The 15,029-nt window shown below is 36.1% G+C and overlaps 1 protein-coding gene across 3 annotated transcripts in view; it reads right to left on the reverse strand.

The window, feature by feature from the left end:
• Positions 1-15,029, reverse strand: part of PPP4R1 (protein phosphatase 4 regulatory subunit 1) — a 49,960-nt gene that overhangs the window by 13,602 nt on the left and 21,329 nt on the right. For 2 of the 3 annotated variants that reach the window (XM_058174324.1, XM_058174322.1), the window contains exons 5-11: positions 12,510-12,652; positions 7,734-7,880; positions 5,147-5,254; positions 3,760-3,825; positions 2,980-3,138; positions 1,649-1,779; positions 376-878 (exon numbers count right to left, since the gene is read on the reverse strand). In XM_058174324.1, coding sequence (XP_058030307.1) covers positions 376-878; positions 1,649-1,779; positions 2,980-3,138; positions 3,760-3,825; positions 5,147-5,254; positions 7,734-7,880; positions 12,510-12,652 — 1,257 coding nt within the window. The remainder of the gene's footprint in view (positions 1-375; positions 879-1,648; positions 1,780-2,979; positions 3,139-3,759; positions 3,826-5,146; positions 5,255-7,733; positions 7,881-12,509; positions 12,653-15,029) is intronic. The other variant, XM_058174323.1, reaches the window with a different exon arrangement.

Here is a 15,029-nt window from a genome sequence, read left to right on the forward strand (position 1 = left end):
CGTTTTCTGTGCTTCCTTGCTACTGCTCCAGAGAAAGTTGGTACATTTTGACGCAACTAAAGCATTATTTTAAACTTTTATGAAATAGTTACCAAAGGTAAAAATTATGCATTAAATAACATATTTCAAATGTTTCCTGTTATAATCCTAAAACATTAATCATTTAAATATTTTTATTTATGATTTTTTAAAAAAGTAACAGAAGCAGGAAAATGAGTTATTTCTTGTATTGTTCTTTATTTTTTTTTGCACTTATATTTTATTGTTATATTCTTAGTTTTAGCTTTTTATCTTTCCATTTGTAAACTTTAATAAACATTATAAAAAATCTAATTCAAAGCTCAACATATACAATACAATACAAAATGTTACTACCTTTAACATCTGGATCATCCATATGAGGCTCCAAATTTTCTATCATTTCTTCCAACTCCTTTCTTGTAGCCATTATGTTTGAAGATGCACATGCCATAACCTCCTGTTGTCCTTTCTGATTTGCTAAATCATCCTTTTCTGCATTTTCCTGAAGCTCTAAATCAATATCTATCTTAGGAAGTGGAGTCCTCCAGAAATGGAATGAGTTATACAGTTCTTGCTCCACAAGTGAGTTTTCCTGTGAATGCAATGCAGGCTCTGGTAGCACTGCTAACGTACAATGATCAAAACTGGGTTCATTCTCATCTGAAGGTTCTTTGCATGGTTCTAAAGACAAAGTACTATGTAGCAATGCCTCATCCTGGAAATGAACCAAGTTACTTTCTGCTTTGTCATTTTCAGGGGTGGCTTCAAAATCGCATTCCTCAGTGTCTAAAGACAACTCTGTCTGGCTTTGTACATCATATGTGGATACATCTTCTGAATCCTTATTGTTTTCACTGCTGGATGAAAATAGATGTCAATATTAGCTCATCTAGTATAAGAGCCATGGTGGCGCAGTGGTTAGAGTGCAGTACTGCAGGCTACTTCTGCTGACTGCTGGCTGGCTGCAATTCGGCAATTCAAATCTCACCAGGCTCAGGTTGACTCAACCTTCCATCCTTCTGAGATGGGTAAAATGAGGACCAAAATTGCTGGGGGCAATATGCTGACTCTGTAAACCACTTAGAGAGGGCTGTTAAGCACTGTAAAGGAGTATAAAAGTCTAAGTGATATTGCTAATACACACACACAAATATGAATTTAGCTAGAATATAGTTGGTCAAACAGCAACTTGTGAGTAAGAAAGGGGAAAAGGAAATGAGGATTTGTAGGATGCCTGAACAGGAATAATAAAAACAAACAAACAAAAAGGGGTAAAAACCAGACCAAAGTACAAAGAACAGTAGACAAATTGTAGTACACAGGAAACTGATCTCAACTTCTGGCATATTTCCTTCAAAAATTACTCACTCTGATCTGTATAACAACACATAAGCTCACTGACTCATTCACAGATGGAAGCCTCAAAACCATTAAAGATTTTCTACAATAAACAGAAATTTGGCACAAACAAAGAATCATCTTTCAAAATATTAGGAAAAAATTGGAACATGTTTTGTCATAATCTCTCAGAATGTGAGAGATTCACTTCTAAAGCAAGATGAGCAAATATGAAAATCGGTGAACATTTTATTTCAACATTATTTTCATTGAATTTTATTATCCATACCTGTGTTCTTCTATAAAATTCTGACTTTCAGTGTTCTTACTTTCTTCTTCTCTAAAAAATTGACCACTGCTGGATGGATTTGCAAATGTTGATATAAAAGGCCCCAGGGATTGAAAGGCAGCTTGGCGAACCTGGAAGAACGTATTCCAGAGAAAACTATAGCTATTTTATAGGGCATGATTAGGGAGGGCATGATTAGGGAGGTGGATACGTTCGCAAAACTATGTAGCAGGGAATTTTTGCATCTGGGAATGTTCAGGTCCAAAAATCAGATATGGCAATATGCTACTTAAACTATCTGAAAAAGTCTTTGATTACATTTATTTTGATAAGGTTTCTTATGGATCAAATTTTATTTCATGAAGGATAATAAGTTTTTAATCTCTATGGTGATTAGTATTAAAAAAACAGTAAAAGTAAATTACCTAGAAATCCAGTTACTTTAGAATTTAAAGGTTTTTACTGTATAATTGAAAGCATGGATGGTATCAGTAGTAATCTCAGATATCATATATACAGAATTAGGCAAAGATGTGGGCTGGAGAAAAACCGACAGAAGCAACTTACTGAAATGATTTGCAACTTTCCCTGCCAGCTTCTCTATTGACTTTGCTTGTGGGAAGCTGGAAGGAAAACTTGCAAAAGATTGCAAATGGCAATCATGTGATCATGGTGGTACTGCATGGTGGTAGTGTAGTTTCAATGGTGGAATTTCAATGACTAGTCATGCAACCCATTTTTTCAGTACTGCCATAAATATGAACAGTCACTGAACAAATGGACGTAAGCTGAGGACTATCTACAGTAGTGACAGAAATGAAAAATCTCACCCCGTATTAAATATATTCCCAGCCTTCACAATCATAATGACCTACTGGATAGATATAATCAATGGGTTGTATTCAGATGAGAGATCTGAGGACAGATGTTTCTTTGAATTTGCACCAGGATACAGTGAAGTTTCCAGCAGGAAAACACTGTGATTTTTTTTCATTTTTTTACAAAACTATTAGCAGCATTTTTTTCATACTATTCCAAAGGCCTTTAATTCTGAGAAAACTTACTATTCTCAAATAGCACAGTGGAAATAAGCAAAGAGATATTCTCCAAACCCTCCTCCTAATCTACATTTTAAATGTATCCACTGTCTACAATGCAAACCACTGGTTCCAAAAGAGTAGAGGATAGAGGATTGAATAGTTTTCTTTATACATGACCCACCCTCATACTAACTGTACTTTCAATCATATGATTTGTTCTCAGAATAAGTGAATAAACAAAGAAATTAAGAATTTAAAGAAATAGAAGGTAAATTTAATAATTGAACTTGCCCATCGTGAAGGGTCACTGATAAGATTAATAAAAAGTGTTGACAATTTTGTTCGACGGACTTCCTGTGATGTGGCACATGAAACAGCCATAAAGCATTCAGCACAAGCCTTCCGCACACCCCACACATTATCTGTACAAAGCTGGAAAAATCTAGGTAACTGGAAAATATAAAATATGATATCAAATACAAATGATTTAATTTAGGTCTTCTTCCACTCCTTATGGACTTCAAAACATTTAAGAGAAATTTTCTAATTAGGATTCTGGGTAAAATTATAAAAGTATGAACTGAGGCTTTATTTACTGTTTCTGGAACTATTCTACTTTACAGTCTTTAACAATGGCTAATATTACCTTTAGAAACATAAAATAGAATAATTCCACCTTTTCACAAGTAGAATAATTTCAGAAGGAAATATTTTTTTACAGTAGCAAATCAGTGAAAGCAGGGATTATAGGAATGCATTCAAAGACAAAACTAATCAAATAATTCAATAAAATCACATTTAGTACTATTTGCAATATGTGAAAAATGTGCTTGAACCTTATAGAAATGAGGAAAAAAAACACCATAATAGTCTTGTTCCAGTTATGAAATGCAATAATACAGTGTCTATTGACAAGACTGTATTCCTGAAGAAATGATTATCAAAAATTAACTCTATTCTATCCATTTTTACTCAAGCTCCAATAAAATTATTTAAATGCAATATTGAAATTCAGCACAATTTTGCAATTAAAAATTAAATAAAGATAGAACTTTGACATATGAAACTCACCAGCATTTCTTCAGTGGCTTGCTGTCCGACTACACTACAAATATCTCCAAAATTGGCTGCACACACCTGGACAAAAATAAGTATTTTAATTAGAATTGGCGATGAATGAACCAAATAAAGTAATAGTTAAGGGATTCGAAGATAATTCATGAAAGCAGGACCATAGTTCAATTGTTTTTAAAGTCGTACTTAGTATTTTTACTACTTAGTACTTTTTAATTAACAGAAAGTATTTTATTTGATGAAAAATTATTCATTGCAGTTCTCATCTCTGTCTCTCTGGTGCTTCAGGAACTCTAATTTACCATTCATAGGTGCTCAATGGGATGATCTAAAAGTAAATCTTTTTCCACAGTATGCTAACTACCATATTCCTCACAGATTAATCTGAATAATAGATATTTTGCCCTCAATTACCATACTTAGTGGAATCATCTGATATTATTTTGCTTTTGTCAGTAAATCAACCATCATTTATGCATAAGAAATTTGTCTAAATTAGGTTATTTTTTATGACCTTTCTAATTTTTCTCAGCTCTCTGAAACCCAAATTCTGGGAATAACTCTCCACAGAATACTATTCTCTATGGCAGGGGTGTCAAACTGGCCGCCCGCAGGCCGGATGCGTTACATGCAGGCCACGCCCACCCCAGCTCTGTAAAGGGGAAAAATGTCACGATACATCACATGATGGCATCATGACGCCACAAGTTTGACACCCGTGCTCTATGACAATCTTTCCTAGCTTGCTCTTTTTATATGTGTACCGACTCCTCAAATTTCCCATGAGAAATAACATAATTCCTTATAGTGACACTATTTTAAATTTACTTGGCTTACAAATGCATTATAATTTTCTTAAGGTTAGAATGTAATTGAAATTCTTAATATGAATAGTTTATCATCAATTTTATCCATTGTCTATCCACTGCAGGATGAAGGTCTCTTCCACCTTGTAGATGACTGAAAACCTTGTAGATGACTGAAAGAAAGCTTAATGGGTGATAGTTCTTTAAATCATCTTGGCCTCTTTCTTGTGTATAAGAATCATTTTAGCATTTTGTCCATGAGCATAGTTTTTCTTCTCTGAGGCATTTCAAGTATAGTTTTGCTAGTATCTTGTATAAACAAGATTTATGTATTTATTTACTTGTGTACACTGAGAGCTAATGCACCAAGACAAATTCCTTGTGTGTCCAATCACACTCGGCCAATAAAATTCTATTCTATTCTAAACTGTGACCACCAGCTCTCAGCATGTCAACTGTAACAGTTTTCTCTTATAGCAGACTACAAATAGAGAGAGCCATAATGTCTAGCTCTTAGTTAATACTGAAGTGCTTTTTTAATAAAAAGCAGCATAGATTTATAAAGGAAGAAAACATACCTTCCGTACATGAAACATTCTACAATCACAGCACATTTCACAAAATCTAGGAAGAATGAGTCTCTCTGTGATGTCCTTTCCAACCATGGAGGCCATTTTGCACATTATCTAAACATAAAGAAAATTTTAGTTATGCATCTAGCAGTCCAACTTCTTTAAATTTATAAACCTATGCCTCTGCATCCTATAAATGTACATGTGTGTATGTGTATTTGTCTGCATTCATAGACATTGAAATATCAACAAAAATCTAAATAAAATTATTTTTCAATATAAAGTTAGTAGAAGACACATACGAATGAACATTGACTAAATGAAGACCTTTTGGTCAGTTTAATATAGCACTACTGCATGTCCACAAGCAGCAGTAGATATAAACAGTTCAAAGAAATATAGATTTGATACTAATGTCTGATTTTTGGTTCAAGGATGTGTGAGCAATGTGTCACAATAAATTCCAATCCCCTCATCCAATGTCATCAGAGCCAATAATGGGTATGATGGGAATTGCCCATCATTGTTATAAATACACAAATCACATGGCTTGGGAAAACACACAGGAAGTTATACCCATGTAAACCAAGTCCCCTCAATTAAAAATTACACTATGCTGTTTTTTTTAAAAATCCAAATACATAAAGGTCAGTTAAAATATAAAGGCTGTGTGGCTAGAAATATCAAGAAAGAAAAATGAGAAAAATAAAAAGTGACTGAATATGGGTATGACCTGAGCTGAGCTTATAAAATGATGTGGGAAATAATGTTGTGATTAAAATATTATGATTTTTCCTCTCATGTTATCCTGTTTAAAGTGGCAAGTAACCGTATTGGGACAAAGTTTCCTGTCAGGCTGCTATGACAAATTGGTACAGAACTTTGTTGGTAAGTCATCCAGATTCATCAAAATCTGGCCACTTTATGGGCAGTTTGTTATGGTGACTAGGCAATATTTTGACATGTTATCTGGAACTCTTTCTGGTCTGTGAAACCTTATGAAGTGGACGAGTCCTCCTCAGCCAACTGTGTGTTTGTTCCTTGTCCCTCCCGACTCCTTTGGAGGCTTGGAGGGAGCATGACATCTGGGAGAAGGTCAATGCCTTGCTTCAAATGGGCTAGTATCAGCAATCTTGAAAAAGGCTTGAAAGAATTTGCCCATTTCTTAAGAGACCTCCATGAATTTGTAAGTATTTGACAACTATCATTTTGACTCTAGCACCCACTCCCTTTCTAGAGGAGATTATTGATTACAGATGAATGAGACTTTGGTCAGTGTACAAATATAGAGGAATGCATTATCCCAACTCTTTTCTGGTACAACTCAGATCTGGGCATGGGATGCTTTTTTTAACATCTACATGAAACTGCTAGGCAAGGTCACCTGGAAGTAATTTGCTTTATACAGGGCTGCCTTTGAAAACAATTTGGAAACTTTTATTTGTCCAGAATGCAATGTCCCAGTTACTAGACAATACCTGCAACATAAACATATTAAACTTGTGGCTTTGGGTTCTGAAATATGGTCCCTATTCATTTCTGAATGCAATACAAAAAACTGTTTTTCATCTTTAAGATCTACATGGCTTGACATGGTATACTTGCATGAAAATCTTCCCTCCTAATTTCAACATACCCAATTTAGATATCCCAGGAAAAATACTTCTGACCCCCTCATTTTTGTGAAGGAGATAAAAGAGAGGGGAGGCTCAGAGATGTGCTTTTCCTATGGAAGCGCTTCTCTCAACATTTGACCTGTCCTACTTCTCCACTGACTTTGGGAAAATGAACTGATACCATGAGACCAGGGGTAAGCTGCTGGGGATTCGCAGGGATTTGGGAGAACCTCTAGCTAAGATTCTGTGCAGTTTGGAGACCCCCCCCCCAAATCTCACTCCTGACTGGCCCCATCCACCCACCCCTCTCAGGAGTCCCCACGTGGCCCATTTTGGATGCAGGTAAGTGCAGGGTACGTGCGAAGGCTTGGGGAGGGTAAAAAAGAGGCCTACTGGAAGTTCAGGAAGGCCAAAGTTCAGAGGACCTCCGGAGCTTGGGGAGGCCGTTTTCATCCTCCCGGAGGCTTGAGGAAAGCCTCTGGAGCTGGTGGAGGGCAAAAATGCCCCCCCCACCATGGTGCAGGAGGCTGACTAGGCCGTGCCCACCATGGTCACGCCCACCCAGCAACCAGGCAGAGAACCTCTTGCAAAAGTTTTTAGAAGCCCACCTCAGCATGACTGATCCCTATATGATAATCTAAATTGGATTGCTTTTCTATATTTTTTTAACATATATATTTAACTGTATTATTGAAATGCTAGATCAACTGACAGTCTTTTAAATTTTGATAAGGTACTGTATAAATCTAAATAACAAATATTGAAAGCCTGTTTCTTTTTCTGAGACTATAGAGCAGTTTTGGTCCAAGACAGCTTTTTGCCCCTGAATCAAAAGTGATATATGGCTGTATTGTGTAAAAGGGTTAAAAAGCTGTCACACAATATTTATTCTATCAATGAAAACACCTCTGTTGCTGTGATAAATATTCAGATAATCAGTCAAACACCAATTCCTGGAACATCATTTTCTTACTTACTGCCACTGCCTCTGTCTTCACATCATCATTGCTATCTGGAGCAGTCAGTTCTACTAAAACGGGACATACTTTGGTCTCCACATCATATCGTTCAATAAGTTCTTGTTCCAACAGAACAAGTAATGCTGCTTGACTTGTTTTTCTCACCTATGCAAAAACATAAAAAGCAGGAAAAGGATAATTCCATTTTTCAATGTCTGCAAAATTTCCATTGCTAAGCAAGACAGATAAGTGAGTTTTGTCCCATTTTACAACCTTTCTTGCCATAGTTGTTAAGTGAATCTGGCTTCCCCACTGACTTTGCTGATCAAAAGTTTGCAAAAGTTGATCACATGATGCTAGGACACTGAAACTGTCATACATACATGCCAGTTGCCAAGTGTCTGAATTATTTCCTTGTGACGATGTGGATGCTAAAATGGTTGTAAGTGTGAAAAATGGTCATCAGTCGTCATAACTTCAAACAGTCACTAAACAAATGGCTGTAAGTCAAAGACTATCTGTATTATATTTATGGATTCTGCAATATATTTCTGAGCAATGAGTCATCTGTATGATAACGATTCTAATAATTGGCCTTAATTGTATTACTGCAATAATGAAATATTTGTAAAGCATTACAAAGCATTAATGGGAGATGAATAGTCAAATAACCTTTTCACACAGTTTTTTAACAGTTTCACTCTGCCATGGAATCCAAGTGGTTCTGAATTCTTATCTGGAAATATTAATTTCCATTCTTCAAATATGTAGATTTATTCACAAACTTTCAATTGGCCAAACTGCACAAAAACTGGACACAACTCTGGATTCAAAACCCAGAGCACAGTAACATCAGAGCATTTTAATCTCCCAGAACAATGCACTACAATGTTTCAAAGTTATTGTTTTAGAACAAAAATATTTTATCAATGCAGAAAGGGGAGAAATTGCTGAACTCTACACATCAAACATTTTCAGCCCATCCCAGATCTCCACAAAGGCAAGGGGTTTTTCACACCTCAAACATATAATTGATATAATACTTGTAATCACATATAACTTGCACTAGATAACCACCCTTGATTTCTCCTCTTTCCCCTTTCCCTATTCTTCTAAATCCTACATTTGTTAGACATTTCATGCACCTGATAAAATGAGTCATAGTTCATGAAAGTTTATGCCTTTTAGCAACATTCACTAGTCTGAAAAGATGCTATCAGAATTCTGATCTTCAGAACACACACACACACAAAAGAAAACTACAAAAGCACTCAAAATAACAAGATAAAACACTGGCTCACAAATAACGAAATCTTTCTTAATTAGAAATTAATTTTATAAAGCTGTGTTAGCTCCTATGTCAAGATAAAGCCAACATTAATCTTCCAGAACAGGCTACAGAAATTATTAGCTGGCTAAAGGTTGCCTGGAACAGCAGAGTTGCTATTGCTGGCAATGTGCAGGTTATGAGTTTTTGTCTCCTTATTTTCTCCTACACAAAACATTTTGAATAAAAAATCATGTTTCCTCTATGCTACTCACATAAATATATCGCCCTGTGCTCCCCAGTCTTTCACCTCAGATTTCCTATTCTTTTAGAAGAAAAACTTTGCTCTTTCCTGTGTTACTCATGTTTTTCTCTTTCTTTCTAAAATAAAATTCTGGACCATATTCCTTCATTCTCTGAATAATTTAGGGGCAGGCTCAGCATCCCAATTTTTTTTTTTTAATCTGGTGGCAGAAATTCAGTAGCATGTACATATTCCACACAAACCTTACATTGTCTACATATATCCAAATATAAAATGTCCAAGGTAGTAGCCGAAAATTTTCTTTACCTGAGTCCTCATTTTCTTTCTGCAGCCTCAGATACAGAAAGGCTCAAGTGATATCATCAGAAGGGCACAGCTGCAATATTTAACTCTTTGGGGAAAACTGCTTCCCAAATTGTTATGACATATAACAATTGATTAATACACTTATTTTGCTTTTAAAAACCCTCGCAATACTGGTACTTTGAATAGAATAGAATAGAATTTTTATTGGCCAAGTGTGATTGGACACACAAGGAATTTGTCTTGGTGCATATGCTCTCAGTGTACATAAAAGAAAAGATACGTTCATCAAGGTACAACATTTACAACACAATTGATGATCAATATATCAATATAAAATCATAAGGATTGCCAGCAACAAGTTATAGTCATACAGTCATAAGTGGAAAGAGATTGGTGATGGGAACTATGAAACGATTAATAGTAGTGCAGATTCAGTAAATAGTCTGACAGTGTTGAGGGAATTATTTGTTTAGCAGAGTGATGGCCTTCGGGAAAAAACTGTTCTTGTGTCTAGTTGTTCTGGTGTGCAGGGCTCTATAGCTGCTTTTGAGGGTAGGAGTTGAAACAGTTTATGTCCAGGATGCGAGGGATCTGCAATATTTTCACGGCCCTCTTCTTGATTCGTGCAGTATACAGGTCCTCAATGGAAGGCAAGTTGGTAGCAATTATTTTTCTGCAGTTCTAATTATCCTCTGAAGTCTGTGTTTTTCTTGTTGGGTTGCAGAACCGAACCAGACAGTTATAGAGGTGCAAATGACAGACTCAATAATTCCTCTGTAGAATTGGATCAGCAGCTCCTTGGGCAGTTTGAGCTTACTGAGTTGGCGCAGAAAGAACATTCTTTGGTGTCCTTTTTTAATGATGTTTTTGATGTTAGCTGTCCATTTGAGATCTTGCGATATGATAGAACCCAGAAATTTGAAGGTTTCTACTGTTGATACTGTGTTGTCAAGTATTGTGAGAGGTGGAAGTATGGAAGGGTTTTTCCTAAAGTCTACCACCATTTCTACGGTTTTGTGTGTGTTCAGTTCCAGATTGTTTTGGTTGCACCACAAGGCTAGTCGTTCGACCTCTCGTCTATATGCGGATTCGTCTATATGCGGATTTGTCTCGAATGAGACCAATCACTGTTGTGTCATCTGCGAACTTCAGTAGCTTAACAAATGGATCATTGGAGATGCAGTCATTGGTATACAGAGAGAAGAGAAGTGGGGAGAGCACACAGCCTTGGGGGGCCCCTGTGCTAATTGTACAGGTATTTGATGTGATCTTGCTTAGCTTCACCTGCTGCTTCCTGTTTGTTAGGAAGCTTGTGATCCACTTACAAGTCTGTTCCGGTACCTGTAGCTGGTTTAGCTTAGTTAGAAGAATGTCTGGAATGATGGTATTGAATGCTGAACTAAAGTCTACAAAAAGGACCCTTGCATAGGTCTTTGGAGACTCAAGATGTTGTAGGATGTAGTGCAGAGCCATATTAACAGCATCATCTGTTGATCTATTTGCTCGGTATGCAAATTGCAAGGGGTCTAACAGCGGATCCGTGATGGTTTTCAGGTAGGAAAGCACTAGCCTTTCAAAGGTTTTCATGACTACAGATGTTAGAGCAACTGGTCTGTAATCATTCAGTTCCTTGATGGTGGGCTTCTTGGCACTGGGATGATGGTAGGCGTTTGAAGCAAGAAGGAACATAGCACATCTCTAGTGATTTATTGAAAATATGGGTGAAGATGGGGCCAATTGGTCAGCACAGACTTTTAAGCAAGAAGGAGTTATCTTGTCTGGGCCTGGAGCTTTTCCTGGCTTTTGTCTGTGAAATAGGTCCTGCACTTCCTTTTCTGTGATCACTAGGGGTTGCGAACCCAATGAAATTGGGTCAGTTGTAGGAGGCTTGGCTGTTGTTGGTGTGTCTGAGATGGGGTTGTGGAGATAGGTGGCTGTAGTTTCCTTTCAAACCTGCAGTAAAACTCATTCAGGTCATCTGCCAGTTGTTGATTACCTTCAGCCTGGGAAGGAGGTTTGCCATAGCCGGTGATATTTTTAAGAGTTTTCCACATGTTTGCTGGTTCATTTGCTGAAAATTGATTCTTTAGCTTTTCAGAGTAGCTTGTTTTTGCTGCGCTTATCTTTCTTGTTTGGGGAATTCTGGCCTGATTGTACAGCATTTTATCACCTTTTCTGTAGGCTTCCTCTTTGGAATGTCGTAGCTGCTTAAGTTTAGGTGTAAACCAAGGTTTGTTATTACTGTGTATTCGCAAGTTCCTTGTAGGTACACATAGGTCTTCACAGAAGCTGACATATGATGTTACAGTATCTGTGAGTTCATCCAGGTCTGCAGAGGTATCTTTAAAAATATTCCAATCAGTGCAGTCAAAATATGCCTTTAGCTTTAATTCTGATTCCTCCGTCCAGGTTTTCACTGATTTAATTATTGGTTTTATGGCTTTAAGTCTTTGCCTGTAAGCAGGTACAAGGTGAATCATGCAATGATCAGAGTCATTGAGTTTTGAAAATTCATCCTTAATAAAAGTAGCTTGGGTAGCAGGAATTGTAATTCTAAAACTCCTAGGTCTTACTTTTTTGAAAGAAAAAAGGAATCTGTAAAAATGTACACAGCATACAAAGAACTGCAAATTCTGGTTGAAACAATGAAACAGCAGTGGAAAATAATGGCTGTTGAGTTGTAGATAATATATTAATGAGAAATTTGATTAACTCAGTAACTAAGTCATTTTTCACTTGATTTGTCTTTAAGCAATCCCTTACCTAGATTTCAAAGTATGAGCTTTTCAGATAAGGTAAGGCAAGATAAGGTAGGGTAAGGACGTATCATGTTTACACTTTAAAAAACTACAAAAAATTATGAAACTAGGTATGATACAAAAGATATCACACAAATTATTTAATTCCAAACAGGTAAAATATTTACATGATTTCAACAAGTTTAAAGTAATGTTACCTGATTATTCTGGTCTGCTAGATACCTCACCACAATGGGCAATAAATATTTTGAAAAGGCATAAGGGATTGATGGTCTGTTTTCTTGACAAAACATAGCAATATGAGGCACCTGTTCCATTAACTCAGCTCTTACTGTTGGCTCTATCGATAAAAACACAAAGAAAGAAATCATATCATTTGTAAGTTGCATTTGAATGTGAATTACTATTACTTACAGTACATTGCTAGTAAAGGGCTTATAATTAGTCTTATTTTGATTTATAGTTGACAATTAATGTCCTAAAAAGTATTATTGCCTTATTTTAAAAATAACATATTTTTTCTTCTTTAAAACTCAAGCCACTGATAAAGGGTTTTGATAAACCAAAATATAGCAAATTATTTCCATATCTACAAGCTACATAAGATTTCTACTGATCCTTTGGTAGACCTAAATTAAAAGATGGGAAGCCTAAGGCAGAAAGCTCTCTATATAGTAGAGGCAGTTTTGAAGTATTTGGGATGAAACGAAGATTCTTATTCAAACCTTTATAAGGAAAATATTCAGAAATATTTCATAAGTCTAATAATATTTCAAAATATATTTAAATTAAAAAAACACTAAATATCATGTGAAAAAAAAGTATTGATTATATATCCATCAAGAATAAACATTTTAAAACAGCCTTCAACACCAACATTTCAAGCACAATTTATAAATATGATAATAAATGTACCTATCAACAGGCAGCAGATAAATTACTATAATATTTCCAAATAATGGTAGCAAATAAAAGCTTGGAAATTTTCTCCAGGTAATATAGAAAATATCACCTCCAAGAAATGTCATATTTATGTTCCATTTGCTTCATCTCAAAAAGCAGGGAAGGAACTAGAGAAAGGTTTCTGATTAAATGTCTCACTTTACAGAAAGCTTGCGTTGGAAAAGGCAGTCTTTTAAGGACTCAGTTCCATTATGTTTAGGCCTTTTAAGGCAAAATCAAACATTTTATATTATACTCATAAGCCAATGAAGCTGCTTAACCAAAGATCTGAATAAATATATTCTTAGTCCCCATTTTTAGTTAGTAGCCTAGTGGTCTTGATTCTGAAGGTTACTGTATTTTTTGGACTATAAGACCCTCCGAATATAAGTCGCACCTAGCTTTTGGGGAGGAAAACAAAGGGGAAAAAAAATCTGCTTTCGCCTCCCAGCAATTTACATCCTTGCAGCAAACAGCCTAGTCAGCTTCAGCACAGACTGATTTAGCACAGGCAGCTGATTGGTGGTTGGACTGGCCTCCTGGAATATTGCCTATCAGCTGTTCCAGGCTGTGGGGATCGTCGCTGTCATCCATTGCTGCCGCCTAGTGCAGCCTCCGCACACCCCATTTTCGGCCTCTGCATATCCCATTTTTGGCCAGTTCCAGGAGGTGAAGATTGCTGCTGCCACCTATCCCCACCACCTGGAACGGGCCAAAAACGAACATGTGGAGGGCAAAAATGGGGCACACGAAGCCCAAAAATGGGATGCACGGAAGTGGCGATAAGCAGCAGCAGCGATGGGCAACGGGCAGTGGCAATCCCCACAGCCTGGAACAGCTCCTCATTCCACTCATAAAAAAAAAAAGAAATAGATCTGTATCATAACAGTAAACTCATGATACCTCACTCTGAATAAAAGTGACATTACTCAATTTAATATCAATGCCCATTCCGCAAAAAATCTTACTGGATGTAAAGTACAAGTACCTCAGTGTCAAGTATAACTTTCATGATTCCTATCATATTCCTTCTGGAATTGCCATTCCAGGGAATAAAAGAGTCATTGTCATACATGGTGACCTACCCTAAAATAGAAGGATACACACTTGATACTACATCAAACATTTTCAAAAGGCCTAGAAAAATTAATAGTTATTATTGCTCCTCACACATCCCCAAAATGCCCAGTTAAGTTCTACGTTAAACTTGAAATCGATATTGTAATTGATAAAGGCAATCAAATACTGTAAAATGTTTTATAGGAAGAGGATACAATGGACTTGATATTTGTTATATATTTTAGAAGGGAAGCAAAGGGCTCTCTGCACGAGATCAAAGAAGCCACAATCTTATAGTCTTTCTACAGAGATATTCATTTCCTCTTGAAAAAACTCGGTCAATTTCTCTTTAATGACAGTTATCTATTATCATGATAATGAATAGAAATCATCCATTAAAACTGAACAACTGATATTCTGTTTAGGGATATCATAGGGAGCATGCAATTATTTCAATGAAAAATCATAACCAATGCCATTTTATTATTAATTCTGTAGAATCCTTGGTTTTTTACTTATTTATTTATTTATTTATTTATTTATTTATTAATCAAATTTCTAGACCGCCCTTCTCCCGAAGGACTCAGGGCAGTGTACAGCCATATTAAAATACATAGATAGACAATGAATTTAAAATAAATTTTAAAATGAAATATTTAGCCGGCCAATTGAATTAAAAATAATAAAACCAATTAAAATCAATATAAAATTTAAAA

The sequence above is a fragment of the Ahaetulla prasina genome, chromosome 3, assembly GCF_028640845.1.
Source record: "Ahaetulla prasina isolate Xishuangbanna chromosome 3, ASM2864084v1, whole genome shotgun sequence".
Lineage (NCBI taxonomy): Eukaryota > Metazoa > Chordata > Lepidosauria > Squamata > Colubridae > Ahaetulla > Ahaetulla prasina.